This window comes from Schistocerca serialis, chromosome 8 (genome assembly GCF_023864345.2).
Source record: "Schistocerca serialis cubense isolate TAMUIC-IGC-003099 chromosome 8, iqSchSeri2.2, whole genome shotgun sequence".
Taxonomy (NCBI): Eukaryota; Metazoa; Arthropoda; class Insecta; order Orthoptera; family Acrididae; genus Schistocerca; species Schistocerca serialis.
In genome coordinates this window covers 83113784-83134973 of record NC_064645.1, presented here as the reverse complement: position 1 = coordinate 83134973, position 21190 = coordinate 83113784, and the positions used below count along the sequence as shown (strand labels likewise).

Sequence of the window (21190 nt, the reverse complement as noted above, 5' to 3'; positions counted from 1 at the left end):
ACAGTGGGCTGCCAAGTAAGATACAAGGGAGGACCAAGAAAGTGTCCTATCGAGCAGGAGCCACAGGTATTTTGTAGTCTCAATGAACGGAAGGGCAACAGCGCAAAGATGGAGACATGGTGGGAGAAACCATTTGCGCTGCCACAAATTCATACAGACGGTTTTGACAGCGTAAGCCATTGTCGATGCTCCAGGAGTGAAGACGGCCAAGACAGTGCTGAAGGTGCTGCTCAGTGAGACAGGTCCATGGGGAACTGCAATAGATGGCAAAATCATCGACAAAAAGGGAACTGGAGATGCCCAGTGGGAGACGCACAATTATAGGTGATAGCAAAGAGGACGACGCTCGGGACAGAACCCTGAGGCACACCATTTTCCTGGCTAAAGGTGTCTGACAAGGCAGAACCCACACGCACCTTGAAAACTCTGTCTTGTAAAAATGCCCAAAGAAAACAGGGCAGGCGCCCACAGAAGCCCCACGTGTAAAGAGTACAGAAGATACCAATTCTCCAGGAGATGTCGTAGGCCTTCTCCAAATTGAAAAACATGGCCAGGCTGGGATTTTCGCAGAAAACCATTCATGACATGGGTGGACAAAGTAACAAGATGGCCAACTGCAGGACGCCGCACTCTAAACCCACATTGTGCATTCATTAGTAAATGGCGAGGCTCGAGCCACCACACCAGCCAGGCATGAATCGTACGTTCCATCACTTTGCAAACACAGCTGGTAAGAGAGATGGCGCAGTAGTTAGAAGGAAGATTTTTGTGCTTACCAGGCTTAGGTATGAGTATTACTGTGGTTTCACGCCAGCGTCCAGGAAATGTGCCCTCAGCCCAGATGCGGTTGTATGTGTTAAGCAGAAAGTGCTTGCCCAAAAAGAGATGTGCTGCAACATCTGAATGTGGATGGTGTCTGCCCTTGGGGTGGAGGATTGGGATGAACTGAGAGCATGATACAGCTCACTCATAGTAATGGTGGCATTGTAGCACTCACGATTCTGAGAAGAGAAGGGTATCGCCCAAGTCTCCTCCACTCGTATCTGATGGATGAAGGCAGGGTGGTAGTGGGAAGAGCTCAAAACTTCTGCAAAATGGCGGCCCAAGGTGTTGGAGATAGCAATAGGGTCCATGATGACATCGTCAGCTACCATCAGGACAGAAATTGGGGAATGGAGCTTGGTTCCAGAGAGCTGTTGGAGGTTGGACCACATGACAGAGGAAGGTGTGGAACTGTTAAAAGAACTATTGAATGAAATCCAGCTAGCTCTTTTGCTATCCCGAAGAACGTGACGACACTTTGCACTCATTTGTTTATAATGAATGCAGTTTTCCAGCATAGGGTGGCGATTAAAAATGCGGAGAACACATCTCCGCGCGTGAATTGCATCGCGGCATACCTCAGTCCACCGAGGGACTGGGACATGACGTGGTAAAGAGGAAGTGTGAGGAATGGAACATTCTGCAGCAGTAAGGATAACATTGGTGAGATAGTCCACATGATCATCACAACTGGGGAAATCTTGTTCTTCGAAGGTCGCCAGGGAGGAGTAAAGCTGCCAGTCAGCCTTAGTAAGCTGCCATTTGGGTGTGCATGCGGACGGGATAGGAGTCAGCAGACGGAGTGCACACAGGAAATGTTCACTCAAGTAGGCGACAGGAAGAATGAATCTCTCAAGAGGATGGGCAAGCTGGGCAGTGAAAAAGGATAGGTCCAAACGGGAACAGGTGTGTGAGGAGTCCGAAAGGAAAGTGGGTGCTCCAGAGTTAAGGCAGAAGAGGTTAAGTTGGTTAAGAAAGCCAGCCAAGAGGGCACCTCTCTGGCAGGTCCTGGGAGAACCCCAAATGGGATGATGCACATTGAAGTCACCGAGTAACAGAAATGGGGAAGGTAGCTGCCCAATAAGTTGAAAGAAGTCGGCCCTGGTGACAGCGAATGATGGAGGGACATATATGGTACAGAGGGAGAAAGTCAGGTGGGGAAGGGAAATGGAGAACTGCAACAGCTTGAAGACTGGTAGTCAGGAAGGTGGATTGACTATGAATGTCGTCCCATATGAGCAGCATGATGCCCTCATGAGAGAATGCTGACCTCAGGGGGACAGTCAAAACGAATCGGTAAGTAATGTGAAAGCTCAAAGCAGTCATGAGGGCACAATTTCGTTTCCTGAAGGCAGAGTAAATGGGAATGCTGCGATGCTAAAAGCAGCCGTAAATCCTCTTCGTGGGACTGAAGGCCACGAACGTTCCATTGGAGAACAGTCATGAGGAGGAAGAGATGCAGGTGTGTCAACTCGACGGCCACCACGTGACAGGCGGTGGAGAGTCGCTACTACAGGGCACATAAGCAGGAGGATCCTGCTCCGTGGTGTCCACAGAAGCATCGGCGTGCTTGTGCAGTCGGTCTGTGGAGTCCAACGCTGAAAAACGGTTGGTGGTGCGCACCGGCGAGACAGAGGCTGGCTGGGCTAAGGGACCACGTTGCGACACCTTTGAGTAGGATCTTCGAGTTGGCAAAGGAGAAGACCATTTGTCTTTAGCGGACTTCTCCCAGCCCTTCTGGTTAGAGAAAGACTTGGGTGTTGTTTGGCTGGAGGGACGGAGGAAGTTTTCACGGGAGTACTCTTTCCGTCCTTTCCTGCCAGCTGGTTGTGTAGTGAGTGGCTTTGCCCCTTGAGGCGAGAGTTTGACAGTTTGTTACACAGCGGGACGGCGAAGCTACCTTGACACTGGGCGATTTCTCAACCGCAGAGCCGAATTTGAGGTTGCATGCCTGTGAGGCCATGTCCTTCATGGAACGAGGGGTAAAAAGAACAGAACTACAGGTGCCAGAATGGAGAACACAGGGTTTGTGACTAGTCAGAGACATGCGAGCTACTGGGTAAGGCACTTTTTCCTTTACCTGAATCTCTTGAACAGACCACTCATCTAGGTACATGGGACAATCCCAAGAGGAGATAGCATGGCCGCCATCACAGTTGATACATCAGGGAGGAGGCGGCGGGCATTTACCCTTGTGTGCATCCCTGTCACAGGTTACGCATTTGGCTGGGTGTCGAAAAGATGTTCGAGTGTAGTTGAAACGATGACACTGGTAGAAGTGCATCGGATTTGGAATGTACAGCTTGAATGTGATAATTTCATAGCCTACTTTGATCTTGGACGGCAGCACCACCCTATCAAAGGTGAGGAAAATAGTGCAGGTTGGCACCAAGGAGGAATCGATCTTTTTCATTACACGATGGATGGCAATAACATCCTGATCAGAGAGGTAAGATTGTATTTCAGCCTCAGTTAGACCGTCAAGCAGCCTGGTGTAAATTACACCACGGGAAGAATTCAAAGTTCTACGTGCCTCGAGACAAACAGGGTAGCCGTGGAGAAGCGAGGCAGGAAGCAGTTGTTGTGTTTGAGAATCAGAAGCCATCTCCAAAAGCAAAGTGCCATCCCGTAAACGAGAGCAGGATTTCACAGGTCCAGCAATTGCATCAACACCTTTCTGAATAATAAGCGGATTGACCGTGGCGAAGGACTGACCGTTTTCAGTACACAAGACCAAAAGGAACTGTGGTGCAGTGGGAATGATCTTTGAATCAGGAGCCTCATTAGGTTTATGTTTCATAGACATTGATGAGGAGGATGATTGAAATTACCATGATTGCCAGCATCTCCGATGGCGAGCTCCTTCCAACTGCGGGCCCCCTTCACAAGGGGGTGCACCTGCCTTATGTGATTGTTCACACCTCAGGTCACACGTCCCGAACACCTGACGGAGGTACCAATCGGGAATTTGGAGAGGTTACAGCTCAGGCAATCACCCCTCCCTGGGCCTGGCTTGTACCAGGGACTACGCGCGAACCCTACTTGTCGACCCGGGGCTGGGAATTACGCGTTACCCAGTCACCTGCTACGCGTCAGATGTGTGGGCCAGCCTTCAGAAGTGCACAGGGAGGAAGAAGAACAAAAGAGGATCCTTAAACACTGAAACGGAGCAATGAGAGGAGACGGGAAACAAAGAAAGGAAAAGGGAGCCAAAAACAAAGTTGTGACTGTTCGTACGTCAGTGACAGAATGCAGAACAGTGACAATAATACCCCAAACATGTTCCCCAAGGGAGGGGAGAAAGAATAGCAAGAGGACAGACATATAGCACGGAAGGTAAAAAGTGCTGCACAGGTGGGGGCCCCATGGTAGCGAAGCACGAACCTGACAAAGAGTGGCGAGCCGCCTGGGGGGACTCTTGACATTGTGTACATGGCCACATATAAACACCATAAGAACTATTGTTAGAAGTTTTTTAACTGTGATAATGGGAAATTCCTGTATGAAAACAAAAATGAGCAATCATTCACATACAGCTGACCGGCAGATGATGCACAGACACCCTAAAACAGCCTAGAAAACTGAACTAGCCTTTGAATGAAACAAAGATGCTGTAACTTAACCAAACAAGAAAGCGCTGGTAGATAGACACAATAAAAAACACACACACACACACACACACAAAAATTTCAACCTTTCACAACCCAAGGTTGCTTCATCTGGAAAGAGGGAAGGAGGGGGAAAGACGAAGGGATGTGGGTTTTAAGAGAGAGGGCAAGGAGTCATTCCAATCCTGGGAGCGGAAAGACTTACCTTAGGGGGAAAAAAGGGACAGGTATACACTCGCGAGCACGCGCGCATACATACACACACACACACACACACACACACACACACACACACACACACACACACATCCATCCGCACATATACAGACACAGGCAGACATATGTAAATGTTGGGCATTTACATATGTCTGCCTGTGTGTGTGTGTGTGTGTGTGTGTGTGTGTGTGTGTGTGTGTGTGTGTGTGTGTGTGTGTGTGTGTGTGCGCGCGCGCGCACTTGAGTGTATACCTGTCTTTTTCCCCCCCTAAGGTAAGTCTTTCCGCTCCAGGGATTGGGAATGACTCCTTACCCTGTCCCTTAAAACCCACATCCTTTCGTCTTTCCCTCTCCTTCCCTCTTTCCTGATGAAGCAACCTTGGGTTGCGAAAGCTTGAAATTTGTGTGTGTGTTTTTTATTGTGTCTATCTACCAGCACCGTCTCGTTTGGGTAAGTTACAGCATCTTTGTTTTTTTATATATATTTTTCCCACGTGGAGTGTTTCCCTCTATTATATATAGTGTGTGTGCGCATGCGCGCATTAAGAATAAATAATTAACTTACACTCTTTATCTTCTTGATTTTCTTGCTTTTCTCGGGATCATCGGGCATTTCCACTTCTGCAATTGCAGGTGGGAGCTTCACTGTGTGTGAGGTTACTGGAGCTGATTCTCCATTTGTAACAACCTGAGAATTGTCTTGCTCTTTCCGTGCCTTCTTGGCTTCTCGTTTCTTCTTTTGTTTCAAGGCAGCTTTGGATGGGTTGGCTGTAGGGAAAAAAACACATTTTCTCTATATATACAAAAAAACAGAAGCATACTTCAAAAACAAAATTTTGTGGCTAAATTCCACAATTATTATTATTGTTGTTATTACAGTCAAAACTCCATATAACAATTACCAATACAACGATAAACCTGGGTACAGCAATAATTTTATATGGTCCCGGCTGATTTCCCATATGTACTATGTTAATTACCCTCATTACAATGATGAACTTAATTTAGCAACACCCTGTTATAACGAAGACAAAATTTTGAGCAATTTACTGTTTCCTACTTCTAAGCAGCTCACTATAGTGGTATGTATTGTTTATTTAGCTACTAGACTTTCAGCGCTTTATTTCCTGAAGTTTCGCTACACAAAACTGTATTTATCCTAGCGGTAAAGAGAATAGCATACAGCCACAGGCGGGCTGTGCTGAGCGGCAAATGTCAGAGAGCTCCTTTGTTTGAACGAGTGTTTAGTTTGTCTGTTGTTGAGATTCAGTAGCAAACAGAAGTGTTTTGTTGGGCTCACAAGCAGCTTATCTGCATGATTTTTCCAATCTGTGAATGTTTTTAATTGATGAAAACACTTTGGACTTTGCTAAAATTTGGACAATGACTGGAACTCAAAAATAAATAAGGTTGGAGACAAAAGCGGAGGTTTCCAAAGACACTGATAATGGAATGAAACAAGTAGATGTGGTGAGGAAGTATGGACTTGCATGATCGACATTATCTACAACCCATAAAAAATGAAAAGAAATTGAAGAAAGTTTTGTAGGTGGCAAATTTAACCCTTCAAGAAAAAGAATGAAGATGGCTGCTGCTGATGATGTGGACAGTGCTAAACCGCAGCGGTTTAACGAGATCTATGCACAGAATGTACCAATTGATGGTCTATTGATATGCCAAAAAGCTTTAGTCGCTTGGTGATTCTAATTTTAAGGCAAGTAAAGGATGGTTGCAAAGATTTAAGGGCACGCATGGGATCATTTTTAAAGCGATTTCAGGAGAAGAAAAATCAGCATCTTTAGGTGATGCAGAATGTTGGAGGAAAAACACCATGTGTAAACTGTTAGAAAAATACAGTCCTAAAAATTTGTACAATGCAGGTGGGACGGGATTGTTTTATCAACTGATACCAGAGAAAACGATGGCCTTTAGAGGAGAAAAGTGTAAAGGAGGGAAGCAATTTAAAGTATGCCTAACTGTTCTTCTCTGCAGCAGTGCATCATCAGGGACACACAAATTAACCCAACTGGTGATCGGACTATCAGCAAACCCATGGTGCTTCAAAAATGTAAGAAGCTTACCAGGTAACAGGGTACATACATTTTATTTTACCTTCCTATAATTTATAAGTTAATTCAGTACAGTATAGCTTCAGCTGTAATGTTTTGCTACAGACTTATTGTGAATGTGATTTCTTTTATTGCAGTCAATTACAAGGCAAATCGAAAAGCATGGATGACGTCTACTCTTTTTAGTGAGTGGTTCCTTTCGCTTGATAAAGAGATGTCAATGAAGAATAAGAAAATTGCAGTGCTGGTGGATAACTGTAGTGTGCATAACAACATGCCAGCTTTGAAGAATACTGAACTATGCTACTTCCCCCCGAACTGTACTTCGATTCTTCAGCATGCTACTTCCCCCTGAACTGTACTTCAATTCTTCAGCCACTAAATATGGGGAAAATTAAAAACTTTAAGAGAAAATACCGCTCATGTTTAGTTTAACACATGATTGCAAACACTGAAAGATGGGGTGAGCAATTCCAACAGTTTCAATGTGAAGCAGGTTTGTGACATGACTGCTAGTTCCTGGAACAGTGTACAGCCGAACGTGATTGTGAACTGCTGGAAAAATGCAAGAATTTGCTAAAGTGAAGATGTTGGTGAGAATGTTGTGGTGGATTAAATAACACAGGACGATATTCAAAGTTATCTGGAGATTTATTCAGCAGTTACTGGTAAAACCAAGGGTGCTTCAGTAGCTGAATACTTGTCAGTGGATGACGAGGCATTGGTGTTTGAAGCATATACCGACAAATCTACAATCGAGGAGTTAACGAATAATTCACCTATTGAAGATTCTGACGATGACAGTGATGTGATAAGTGTGATCCCCCCTCCTCTGATGAGGTAATAGGTCAGCTGGAAACCATTCAGCAAGTAGCATCTTCAATCCCCAGTGTTTCAGCACATAAATTGATTGTGGTAGAGGAGATAACGACAATATGCACAAAGAGAATATTTAGAGAAAAGAAACAAAGGAAAATACGTGAATTTTTCTGTACCCAAAACTAAGATATTCTACAGGTATAGTATTAATAATGAAGTGAACAAAATGTGTTTCATTATTTGTCTTTTAACGTTATTTTTCATCAGAAAAGTACTACAGTAATGCACTTCTCAGCCATGAAAACATGTTTCCTTGCTCGAATCATGGCAACAAAACCTCATTATAAAAATAGCCCTAGTACAGTTTGGTTGGATTGTGGGGGGTTGAAGGGACCAGACTACAAAGGCCATCGGTCCCTTTTTTCCACGACCATGAAACACCCACAAGGAAGAAAAACAAGCAACAGAGAGAACAAGAAAGACACAGACAAAGACCAGAAAAAAGGAAATAAGAGCACACAGAGTTTTACAGTGGTTGGCCGACCATGGAAACAAAAAGAGGGAAAAGCCAAGCACCAAGAGACACACTAAAAAGCCCAATATAAAACTGTAGGCCAAATGCCAGACTCAACACTCAAAAGAAACAAACCCTCAGATTGAGCGATAAAAGCCCCCTGCGCAAATAAAACTCAAAACTAAGCCTGCCATTGCAGCATCATCCGTTAAAAGTGCAGGGAGTGTATCAGGCAGCGCAAACGTCTGCCTGAGCGCAGTTAATAGTGGACAGTCCAACAAAATGTGGATCACTGTACGCTGAACCACAGTGACAGAGAGGTGGGTTCTCACGGTGCAATAAATAACCGTGCGTCAGCCAGGTGTGGCCAGTGCATAGCTGGCAGAGTACATCGGAGTCCTTGCGAGAGGCCCGCAAGGAGGAGCACCACACACCGGTAGTCTCCTTGATGACCTGAAGTTTGTTGGGTGAAGGCAGGGTGCCCCATTCATCGCCCCAAGTACCAATGCCGCAAAAAGGACTGGAGATCACACTCCGAAGGGCCAATCTCCAGGGCCAGTGCACCAACAGCCTGTCAACCCGTTCATTACCCGATATGCCGACATGACCCAGGGTCCACACAAAAACCACAGAGCGGCCGCAACGGGCAAGAGTATGGAGCGACTCCTCGATAGTCATCACTAGACAAGAGCAAGAAAAACACTGGTCAATGGCTTGTAAGCCCCTCAGGGAGTCACTACAGATGACGAAGGACTCACCTGAGCAGAAGCGGACATACATGAGGGCGTGAGAGATGGCTACCAGCTCCGCAGTGAAAACACTGCAGCCATCCAGGAACGAGTGTTGTTCAGAGTGATCTCCAAGAGTAAAAGCATAACCAACTCGACCAGCAACCATCAAACTGTCGGTAAAGACTACAGCGGAGCTGGCAAACGTGGCAAGTATGGAAAGAAAGCGGTGGCAGAGGGACACGGACCCGGAAAGGAGGCAGGAGAGGGAAAAACTCAAGCCCAGAGAGAAGAGACCGGACACAAACTGCAATTGGACACCCTGACCGGGGTCGCCATTCTGGAAGATGGACGACCGAGTTGGGGAACAGGAGACGGTAATTAGGATGACCGGGCAAGCTACAAACATGTGCAGCATAAGCGGCCAGCAGTCGTTGGCGCCTGATCCGCAACAGAGGGACATCAGCCTGTACAAGTGGGCTGTCGACAGGGCTTTTGTGGAAAGCTCCAGTGGCGAGTCGGATCCTGCAGTGAAGGATGGGGTCAAGCAACCGCAATGCTGAAGTGATGCCAAACCGTAAGCCAGGCTCCAATAATCGAGACGGGACTGAATCGATGCATGATACAGATGGAGAAGGGTAGACCAATCGGCACCCCAGCTGGTGTGACTCAAGGACTCAAGCAATGAAGAACAGCCACCACGTTTGTTTAAGCTGCCTAAAATGAGGGATCAAGTCAACCAGGTATCAAAAAGCAAGCCCAAAAACCAATGTGTCTCCACTACGCAAGAGGTACGCTGTCAAGATAAAGCCTTGGCTCAGAATGAACAGTGCGGCACCAGCAGAAATACATGATGCAAGTCTTGGCGGCCGAGAACTGGAAGCCGTGCGTGACGGCCCAAGACTGTGCCCTGTAGCTGCCATTCAGCAACTGCAATGCCAGTGGAGCTATAGTATAGGCAAAAGTCATCAGCATACAAATAAGCCAATACGAACATTCCCACAGCAGCAGCTAGTCCATTGATAGCAACTAAAAAGAGGCCGACACTCAAGACAGAGCCTTGAGGGACCCTATTCTCTTGAACTCGGGAGGAACTATGGGAGGGACCAACTTGCACCCAGAAGGAACAAAGCGACTGAAAATTTTGAATAAAAATCAGGAGCGAGCCCCTAAGACCCCGCCCATGAAGTGTGGTGAAGATGTGATGTCGCATTGTTGTATCACATGCCTTCCGCATTTCAAAAAAGACGGCAACCAGATGCTGATGGCAGGCAAGTGCCATACGGATGGCAGACTCCAGGCAGACCAGATTATCAGTGGCAGATCGGCCCTTATGGTACCCACCCTGAGACAGAGCCAGAATGCCTCGAGACTTAAGAAGCCAACTCAACCTCCGGCTCACCATGCATTCGAGCAACTTGCACAGAACATTGGTCAGGCTAATGGGGTGGTAGCTGTCCACCTCCAGTGGGTTTTTGCCCTGCTTCAACATTGGAATGCTAATGCTTTCCCATCACTGAGAGGGGACCTCACCCTCAACCCAGATATGATTGAAAAGGTCTAGGAGGTATGGCTGGCAGTCCAATGAGAGGTGTTTGAGCATCTGATAGTGGATGCAATCCGGGCTGGGAGCCATATCAGGGCAAGCAGCTAAGGTACTTTGGAATTCCCACTCAATGAATGGAGCATTACACAATTTGGGGTGTTACGTATGGAAGGAAAGGCTCCGACGTTCCAACCGCTCTTACAGGGAGCAGAAGGCCAGCAGGTAATTTGGAGAAGTGGAACTCTGAGTGTAATGCTCTGCGAAGAGTTCGGCAATCATGTCTGAGTCAGTACAAACGGCTCCATTCAGGAAAAGCCCAGGGACACTGATGGGGGCTTGATAGCCATACAATTGCCTAATCTTGGTCCAAACCTGCGATGGAGAAGTACGGATGCCAATAGTGGAGACATACGTTTCCCAGCACTCCTGCTTCGGTTGGCGAATAAGGCGATGGGCTGGGGACGGAGCCTCTTAAAGGCAATAAGGTGGTCCAGGGATGGGTGCCTCTTATGACACTAGAGGGCCCACCTGCGATCTCGAATCGCCTCAGCAATCTCTGGTGACCACCGAGGCACAGTCCTCTGCCGAGGGGACCCGGAAGAGCAGGGGATTGCAGATTTCGCCACAGAAATGATGCCAGTGGTTATCGTGTGAACCACCACATCAATGGCATCATGAGATAGAGGTGCAATATTGGCAATGGAGGCAAACAAGTCCCAGTCGCCTTATTCAAAGCCCACTTGGCAAGGCGCCCAAAAGAGTGATGCTGCGGCAATGACAAAAAAATCGGAAAGTGGTCACTACCGCACAAGTCGTCGTGCACACTCCAATGGACAGATGGTAGAAGGCCAGGGCTGCAGACCGGAAAGTCGATGGCTGAGTACGTGCCATACTCCACACTTAAATGTGTTGAGGCACCATCATTTAAGAGAGAAAGGTCGAGCTGCGCCAACATATGCCCAACGACAGTGCCTCGGCCCATTGCGACCAATCCACCCCACAAATGGTTATTGGCATTGATGTCGCCCAGTAACAGAAAAGGCGGCAGCAGTTGGGCCACCAGCACAGCCAATACATGCTGTGGGATATCACCATCCGGTCGAAGATAAAGGCTGCACACAGTAACAGCCTGCAGCGTCCGCACCCTACAAGCGACAGCCTCTAAAGGTGTTTGAAGAGGGACACGCTCACTGTAAACAGAGTGAAGAATGTAAATGCATACTCCACCAGATACCCTTTCATAAGCTTCCCGATTCTTATAATAACCGCGATAGCCATGGACGGCGGGGGTTTGCAATGCTAGAAACCAAGTTTCCTGGAGAGCAACGCAGAAGAAAGGGTGGAGGATGAGAAGTTGTTGGAGTTCAGCAAGGTGGTGGAAAAAACCACTGCAATTCCGCAGGAGGATGACACACTGCAGCCGGAAAAGGCGTGAAGGGATCGAGGGGTCAGATTATGCTGCTGGGTCATTGACAGGCACCAAAAAAGAGAGCCTGAATCGAGAATCAGTGTGTCTGAAGTAGGGACAAGATTGAGGTCATCGGGGGATGCCAAAAATCTGCAGATCCTCCTCAGACTCGGAGCTGGGAAGAACAGGGGGCACAGAGGCAACCTGAATCTCGTCCGTCTTACCCAGTCAATTCTCCTTCTTCTTTTTCTTCTTCTTTGCCTCCTCCTGCTCCTCCTTAGGAGCAACCTGGGAGGGAGACTCAGAAGGAGCATCAGGGACAGACGAAGAGCAGGAAGCTCTTCGATCCACCGCTCGTGGCTCCCTGAGCCACTGACTGATGTCAGCTGTCGCGCTGGAGGAGGCCTTAGAAGATAGACTTCCAAGGGACTCTTTCTGCACGAGAGAAGCCAAAGGAGGCTGCTGTACCTCTGGCGGGAGGGGTGGGGGCGGGTGGGGTGGGGGGTCCGACATCCCCATCAGTTTTGGGGGTTGGTCTCCTAAAGGAGGTGCCTTGGGAGTACCAGAAGAAACAGCGGCCCCCATCACAGACACGGGGGGATGAGCCAGGGCGGCCCCGAGGGCCCACTGGAGGCTTAACAACCGCAGGGACAGCTGTCGCCACAGGGGCAATGAAGTCACAGTCTCAGCATACGATGTAGTCATCTGCACAGGATGAAGCTGTTCATATTTCCACTTCGCATCCTGATAGGCGAGCCTGTCCAGGGTTTATATTTTCACGATTCGTCGCTCCTTATGGAGAACAGGGCAGTCAAGCAAGCAGGGGGAGTGCTGCTTCCCACAGTTGACCCAAGTGAGAGTAGGCACTCATGGAGCGCCTGGGTGCATAGGACGACCACAATCCCTGCATGTGGTGCTGGAAGTACAACAAGATGACATGTGACCAAACTTCCAACACTTGAAGCACCGCTTACGGGGAGGGACGTATGGTTTCATGTCACAATGGTAAACCGTCACCTTGACCTCAGGCAACGAGTCACCCTCAAAGCCAAGATGAAGGCACTGGTAGCAACCCTGTTGTCTTTGTGTTCCCTATGCATGTGCTGGACGAAGTGGGCACCCCGTCACTCTAAGTTAGTGTGTAGCTCCTCATCCGACTGCAAAAAGAGGTCACGATAGAAAATAAGACCCTGAACCAAATTAAGGCTTTTATGGGGAGTAAACAAGACGGGGATATCACCCAGCTTGACACAGGTGAACAATGCCTGTGACTGCGCAGGGGAGGCCGCTTGGATCAAAATCGCCCCACTGCGCATTTTAGACAACGCCGCCACTTCCCCAAACCTATCTTCAAGGTGGTCTACAAAAAAGCGGGGCTTAGTTGCCTGAAAGGTCTCTGCATCAGTCCTGCTGCAAACCAGGTACCAAGGCGAATACGGCTCACGAAACCGAGTCGGCCTATGGTCCTCCCAAGGTGTGGCCAGGGGAGGATGGGAGGTAGGGAGGGAGGGGGGGACAATCGAGAATCATAGGTCGCAGCACCAAATTCATTTCGTACGTGCTTTGAGACTGCTGGGACTGAGCATCCACCAGATTGAGTTGATTTAACCCGTTTCATTGAGGGTCAGCCTCTCCGATGCCACCCACTCTGATCAGGGGCTCTCCCCTTCGGTGCCACCCAGCTGCAACAAGGGCCACCTGGCAGGATGGCCATTGCCGGGAGTCCTAGTGCCCCAGAAAGGATGGGCACCTACTCCTTGGCATATGCGGGGAGGTCATAGCTCAGGCATCAGCAGTGTGATCCCTGTGTTGCCAGGCGGCTACCACCAAGAGGGTACTTGACAACCCCACCACGACGGACTGGCTACCGCACTGGATTTAGGGTGGCAAAATGGTCCAGAATTGTCGAAGCCGCGAAGGATGGTACGGTGCGGGAGACAAGAAGTAGGCAACCTACAAGACTGAGGGGGCTAAGCCCGCCACACGACAATAAGCAGCATGCAAGATCTCAGTGCATGATGGACAAACAAAAAACACCTTATAAGGCATCCTTCCCCAAATGGCACACACTATCAATAGAAATCTGAAAAAGGTGGGGGTCAAACCCAAAAGGAGACCATCACAGAAAAGCCGAAAAGTTGGAGACTCCTTTTAGTCGTCTCTTACGACAGGCAGAAATACCATGGGCCAATTCTAACCCCCGAACCCGCAGGGGGTAACCCTGGTACAACAGCTTAATTTTCATGGTCCCAAGATATTCGTTATATTGAGGTTTGACTGTATTACAACTTTATTCTCACACTTTTTGTTTCAACAAAAAACGATGCAAGTAATATACAAAAACATAATTACAATGAGGTGTATAAAACAATTATCTGCAGGAATAAATGAGAAAATGAACGAGGTGCAAGCTGTGACATGTAGATGGGAGGAAGTAAGTAAGGAGCATGTGGAAGTGATCACAAAACAAAGAGGGTTCAAAGGAGCAAAAAATAGTCAATGGTTGGTTAAGATGAAATAGCTGCCAAGTGACATCGTTTAGATAGCAAATTTATATGAGCTGACATGTACAGGGGCACGACAATCACCTCAGTTAATGGGATTTTATTCTAAGAATGATTTTACTAATCTTTGCCACCTGAGCAGAATACAGCTTTGATATACTTTCTTCTCATTTGCTTGAATCTGGTTATTTGATGGTGTGGTTTATATAGTGTGACAATCTGCGTGACAATGAGAGGTATTCCGTATTTGTGTTTTAGGAGGTGGTACAGACAGTGTTGCTTAGATAAATCAGGATACAATATGCAATTAGATGACCCATGATGCTCAAATTGGGTCTCCGCCATGAACTACGAGTACATCCTAAGACTTCATACTAGTGGGTAGTGTTCACTGTGACACAATGATGACAGCTCAGGCTTCAGTACCCAGGTAACAACTGGACTGCATTGCCGATATTTAAGCTCATAAATCCTGGTTGACTAATCTTAGCTTTTCTCTGAGGATGTAACAGAGGAATGGAAACGCATTCACAACGTCCTGATAGCAATTTTGCCCCAATTTCTGCAATTCTTCACAGTTTCTGAACATTACACTACAGTTATATATCAAGATGTGATGAATTAATTGAATTTTGAGACAATTCATCATTTTTCATAAAGCATGATATCTGATTTGGGGCAATAATGATTAATCATTACATATCTGACTGAAACAGTCCTTTGGCGAACATGTTAGTAGTCTGAAATCAGAATCTATTAAAAAATCATAATATTTGAGCTTAATATTCCATTTTTCCGACCAATATTTCAGTGACTGATCTAGTTGTGGTCTCAGGTGACTCTGTCAATCAACATAATATTTTGAAGAAAGATTAGAATTGTCAAGCTGGCTACATCGATCATATTTTATCACAACTGTGAAGGAAACTATGTTAATTTTGATGCTATGCTTACACTCTGGTTTAAGGTTGGTTGGTGGTTCATCTTCATGTAGCCGAAAGTTGCTCTCCCTGCCACGAGCTGATGGCGGTCTGTATACTTGAGTTGAGGCTGCAACAGAATTAAAAACAAATATCACTATTATCACCAACACTATTATCAGTCATTATGTCATGAAATAATTAGTAGGACATTAGGAACCAAGTCAGAGAGATTGTGACAATGTCCTTTGTAGAAAATTAGTAGAAAAATGAGTCTGATCAGTCAACCCTTTCTGTATAATTTGTTTCGTGTACAATGGGCATCATAAGGACATTTTATATTCAAAGAGTAAGTGGTTGAGTGACAGTTGGGAGAGAATGTCACAGGAAGACTATAGAAATGTTTCAACGAAATGTGGGGACCACTTCTGCAATGCTTATTAAGCACAAAAAGTACTGTTGTCTATGATACAACAGATGAACAGATCCAACAGTCCACATCATCTTCACACAGGGACATTAATAACAGAAACTGCAAAGAGTAAAAAACTCAAAAACAGATTCCAGTATCTCGGGGTCTGAAATTGCATCTCCCCATTATGCAAGGGAGAGCCAATATGTAAGGGAAAAAAAAGATCTCATGCATGCATAAATACCCCATGCAAATTAAATTCCACATCTAGGAAGAAGAGACAATGAAAGCTTTCAAATGCTGCTGGTAGATGGAGTAGCTACGCTGCAGCACTTCAAAATACAGTTTCCACATGGAATTGCTGGTCTATATAGGTCGGCAATTGAAGCAAAAACTTTAATTACGTTTTTGCATCTAAAGGAAAAATACCCAGGTGCAATTCTTCAAAATTTTATGGAGTGATCGTAATGTCATGGAAACAGGTATGGTTCACCTGCCATGAATTCGAGAAGGCAGTATAGATGTGCAAAGCTAGTGAAGGGTGACCAAGCATGTTAACCGCAGCTAACAGTTTGTACTATGTCAATAGGTGATTCAAGCTGATCATCGCAGTCACGTGAGGCAGACCGCAACATGAACACACCTCCACTAGCAGTGTAATGGATATCGTGTGTGGCACATTCGAATACTGGAAAACTTTGTCATGCTGGGTAAAGCTCCAGACAAGAATAAAGCCATATCAATAGCACTGCTTTCAATTATATTCTATAAAATCTTCATCCATAGCTTGTCATTGAATGGACACATTTATTAATTCAGAATGATGTTCATTAAATAGTGGGAGGCTCTTAGAGGTTATTCTGTTTTCTCTAGTCTTCCAACTATTGTTAGCATTATCATTTCTGGTGGACTCTCCTATCTGAGCAAATTCCAAGCAGAAAACTGGTATTTCTCTGTTGCACATGGTAAAAATGGTGCAGAGAGTATGATAATTGCCAATAAACTGATGACAAAGGGTGTTGCACTGGCAAATGTTTATCTCCCCAAATGACCAACCATAGCTTGGAGATAACTCAGTACACCAAATTATGTAATTATAGCACACTGATCGCTTGGTAAGCCTTTCTTAATAAATGTCACACTCCAAAATATGTATTATCAATATTTCTATTTTATATTCATTACTATCTGCTGTAAGGATTGGTACATCACATCCTATAATAACCTCTTTATTACACCATAGAAATGCATGTAGTGAGAATGCCTACCATTCTCCCTGGCCATGAGGCAATGGACAATCATCGTCCACAGCCACAAAATCCTAAAATATTTCATGAGTTAATAAAAACAAAATTCTATATATGCAATGAACTACTACTTTCACTTTATGCCTTTTTTAAAATAATATCTCATTATTTCCTTTATAATAATAAATTTAATCTCATTTATAGCAAGCTCTATTTTGGACCAAAATATAAATAATTTAAATGAATATTCAATTCATGGCTGACATATTCATGGTTGACGTTACGTATTAATATCTGAATCACGTATAGTACCCTCCTATCCTTTTAAAACCATTTAATTGTTATCTTATCCTTTTAAGTTATATAATGAGGTTCCAACCTCAACTGCACAACAGTAACATATCGTTAACAGCAAGATGTAGTACGTTTTTTGTAATTAAAGATCATGGCAATTTACTGGTTGTAACAGTAGGCAGTAACTTATCAGTAATAACAGATGATGACAATTTATCGGTCATAATCAAAGCTAGCAAATTTTTAATAGTAACAAGAATTTGTAAACTCTCAGCAGTAACAGGTGGTAGCAACATATTAGTAGTGACTGACTGATGACAAAATCTCAATACTGACAGGAACTGGTACATTCTCAGTAATACCAGAGGGGAGCAAGTCTTCAATGGTAACAGGAAACAGCAAGTTCTCAGAAGGAACAGGAGATGAAAATTTATCAGTAGTAAATGAACCTATTAATTTATCAGTATTAACAGAAGAAAGTGGCTTCTCTATCAATCTCTATCATGTATACTAACTTCACCATCACAGAATCCACAATAACTTCTACTATCTGCAACTGTGGTTCCATTTTATGTGTAAATATTGTAACAGTATCTATATTATTAGCTGTAACTTGTACTAAATTACCTGTTTCCAATAATTGAGTTTCTAGCATTTGCTCTTCATTTACTGAACTAACATTAAAAGCACATTCAACATTATTTTCAGTCTGATCTTCCTCTAAATCTAAACTTCATCAAAATCTTGTACCTGTCCCCCCCCCCCCCCTCCCCCAAATGTACTGATCTATTTTGTCCATCCTTCCATTCACGTGAAAACCAAAGTCATACAGTTTATAATCCATTTCATTTATTTGTGTTGATATATTTTAAATTGTCTGCATAATTTCTCCGAAAGTTATACTTTCCTCTATGAGAGCCAACAAATATTAATATGAAAAGTCAGAGAAACTGGCATTCAAAAGTAACTAATAACAAACTATTTGGTTTTATATATAAAATAAGAGAAAGTCAACCACACATGTATAGCAGACTAATGTGTGGCAAATAGACACATGTAACAGAAATAGTGTTCATTAGCTTTTGAGCTCTTTGACTCTTCTTCTGGTAGAAAGTACGTACACATTCAAACGTACGCTACCGTGGTGACATTGGTTATTGATTATCAATCACTGAGAGCAGTTGCCTGACTGATGGGTGTGGGGACAGGGTAGGGACAGATACACGAGACAAGAAAGAGCAGTGGGGTAGTGTGAGGCACGGGGTGGGAAGGACAGATGACTTAGACCACACAACAAAACAAAAGGAGTTCTGAGGAGGTATAGCACAAAGAAGACGGCCCACAGAGTTCAAAAGCTGCTGAACACTGTTTTCTGTTATGTATGTTTACCATCAGTCAACCATAGGATAGTGGTTGCCTTTCTGTTGTTTTATTTATGTTTCACCCAGGAATTTAAATTATTTAGTTTTGTTTTATTTATGTATTTCTAAATTCAGTAATTAATTAAATTCCCTGAACAAGTTCTCTCTTTCTAAACTGAAAACTGTTTGGCAGATTTATTTTTTAACTGGGTAGTCACCTAACCACTTCATTCTACCAACTGACAAAATAAATTGCAACTGAGAAATCACTTCACAGTTTGTTGTATCTTAAAGCAACAGAACCCACTGGCTTTTAATACTGTGGACACCGCTGGGATGTTTTTATAAGTGTCTGCCACCGGATGGAGGAGAATAGGAAATGAAGAGTGGGAGACAAGGAGAGAAGAGAGCAGGGAGAGGAGTGGGAAAGGGGAGGGAGAAAGCAAGGAGGGAAGAGAGCAGGGAGAGGGGTGGGAAAAGGAAGGGAGAAAGCAAGGAGGGAAGGGGAGCGGGAGAGGGGACGAGGGAGGGAGGGAGGGAGGGAGGGAGGGAGGGAGGGAGGGAGGGGGGGGAGAGAGAGAGAGAGAGAGAGAGAGAGAATATTTGCATCGGGGGGGGGGGGGGGGAGGTGAGAGAGTAGGAGAAACCAGTTTCATTTTGTTTTAGGGTGCAAAAACAAGTTGACTACTTGTCATGCCCACATAGAATGCTCCACAATAATTTCAGCATAGCCTGTATGTAACATGGTTGCTTTCACAAATGGCACTGCCTTTTACAGTGTAGGAAATGCCTGTGAGCGGACTGCGGTAGGAAATGGTGGGTGGATGTATGGGATAGGTCTTGCACCTGGGTCAGCCATAGGGGAATGGCCCATGGGGTGCAGGATTGAAGTAGAGATGAACAAGGATATTCTGTCAGTTGGGTGGGCACCTGAATGCTACTTTGGGTGATGTGGGTACGATTTTAGGAAGGATATCTCTCAGCTTGAACAAGAACTCAGCATTCAAATTGTATTTAGAAGCTTGATATACCACAGTGATTAGGATGGTGACAGCATTTGATTGTGTTACTCTTATTTTGTCCACTACCAAACTTTAAAAGTGCAGATGAGGTTTCTCCTCAAAATGCATGAACCAATCTGCAGAATGACAATCGGCACATTTGGCTAAAGCAGTATCATCAGCATCAAATTCTTGAGCTGCAAAATCAAATGGCACTTGAATCACATTTTTTAGTTTATCAACCTGTACAGGGGTACTGTAACCAGCTGTTTGCCAGGAATATTGAAGCATAGGCCGATACACTGGAGCAAACAGCTGGATATGAATAATAGAGTACATTTTAATTATGAAAATTCCATTTCCTAATTTTCTGTCGAAGTCACTTCAGAGTCCTTATAGAGTCTTTTGTCCTTCTTGCATATATTTCACATTGCCTAAAGAAAAATAAATCCAAAGGCTGTAAGTATTTCATCATTTTTTGGCAGAGTGATCATGCATTCAATGTTTTTACCAGAAAATGAATCATTTACTATTTTTGTCTCCTTGTGACTACTCCAAGAGCCAAAAAGTAGTACAAACTTCTGGATATTTGCGACATTGACATTAGCAACATTCACAAAATGTTCCTTTGGCATTTTCCCCTCATACGCTAGCCTCCAGATCTATTTTTGGTGGAAGATTCAATTCATCACACCTTTCAACCTGACCATCTCAGATTTCTTTCAAATTTGGTGCATTCAATGACCCAGATAAGAGATGGAAAAATATCAATTTGCAGATGCGTATTACAACTGTGAAGAAAGTTACAGGTCTGGAAAGTTTGGAATTTGTGCTAAATTTACATGCGTATGTGACAACATAACTTACTGTAATTCTGGTTCAATTCAGTTACAGCAATGAAAATGGTACCACTGGAAAGCTAACGAATAGACCTTTACATTGATATGCCACATGGCAGGTTTCTGAGAATTTTCATACTAAAGGTAACTGGCCTTGGCCTTTGACCTTTAATATCTAAAAACACCCCATTTTCAATTTTTTTTAAAAAAATATATATAATTGCACCAGTATGTTCTATAAATATGGTAAATATCAAGATGGCACACCAAAGGCATCATGCACCAAAAATTATTTTGTCAACTTAGGTACACCATCAACATGCAGTAAGCAGCTACATATCCAGTTAATTAACTAAAATCTCATAGAAAAGTGGATAAACAAGTTACACAAATGCAAAAGTCACATTTATCTTGTTTGCTTGACGTGCATCCTGAGGAGTATGGGACGTGCTGGTTATCGATTCAAACAAACCCTGAACTCTACCACAAGACAACAAGAATTCATTTCTAATACATTTGGCCGAATATTAACACTGAAATGAACCGAACAGCACACAGCGGAAGAAATGGAAGAGAATACTAAAGCATCTGATAGGAACAGCCAACAGTAGCGACAATGACTAACTTTGGCAATATGGCCAGGTTACTGAATCACCATTTTAGTGGAGTGTGAATGTCAAACACGGCTGAACAAAGGTGTATGATAGGTCTTACTTTGACTGATGCACACTCCAATGAATAGCTACTGGTACGGAGAGACAGTCTTGCTACCACACCGGCAAAATAGAGGAAACAGCACTGATAGAATTTCCGTAACGCCTTGAATCAGACACCTCTATAGAGACTCCCAGTACAAAGACCTGCATGCATCCACAAGGGATA

At 44.6% G+C, this 21190-nt stretch overlaps 1 protein-coding gene across 1 annotated transcript in view; it reads right to left on the bottom strand.

Moving 5' to 3' along the window:
- Positions 1 to 21190, bottom strand: part of LOC126416712 (eukaryotic translation initiation factor 2A) — a 167589-nt gene that overhangs the window by 13317 nt on the left and 133082 nt on the right. Inside the window, exons 11-12 of the mRNA XM_050084523.1 lie at positions 15189 to 15284; positions 5212 to 5414 (exon numbers count right to left, since the gene is read on the bottom strand). Of these exons, the coding sequence (XP_049940480.1) occupies positions 5212 to 5414; positions 15189 to 15284 (299 nt within the window). The remainder of the gene's footprint in view (positions 1 to 5211; positions 5415 to 15188; positions 15285 to 21190) is intronic.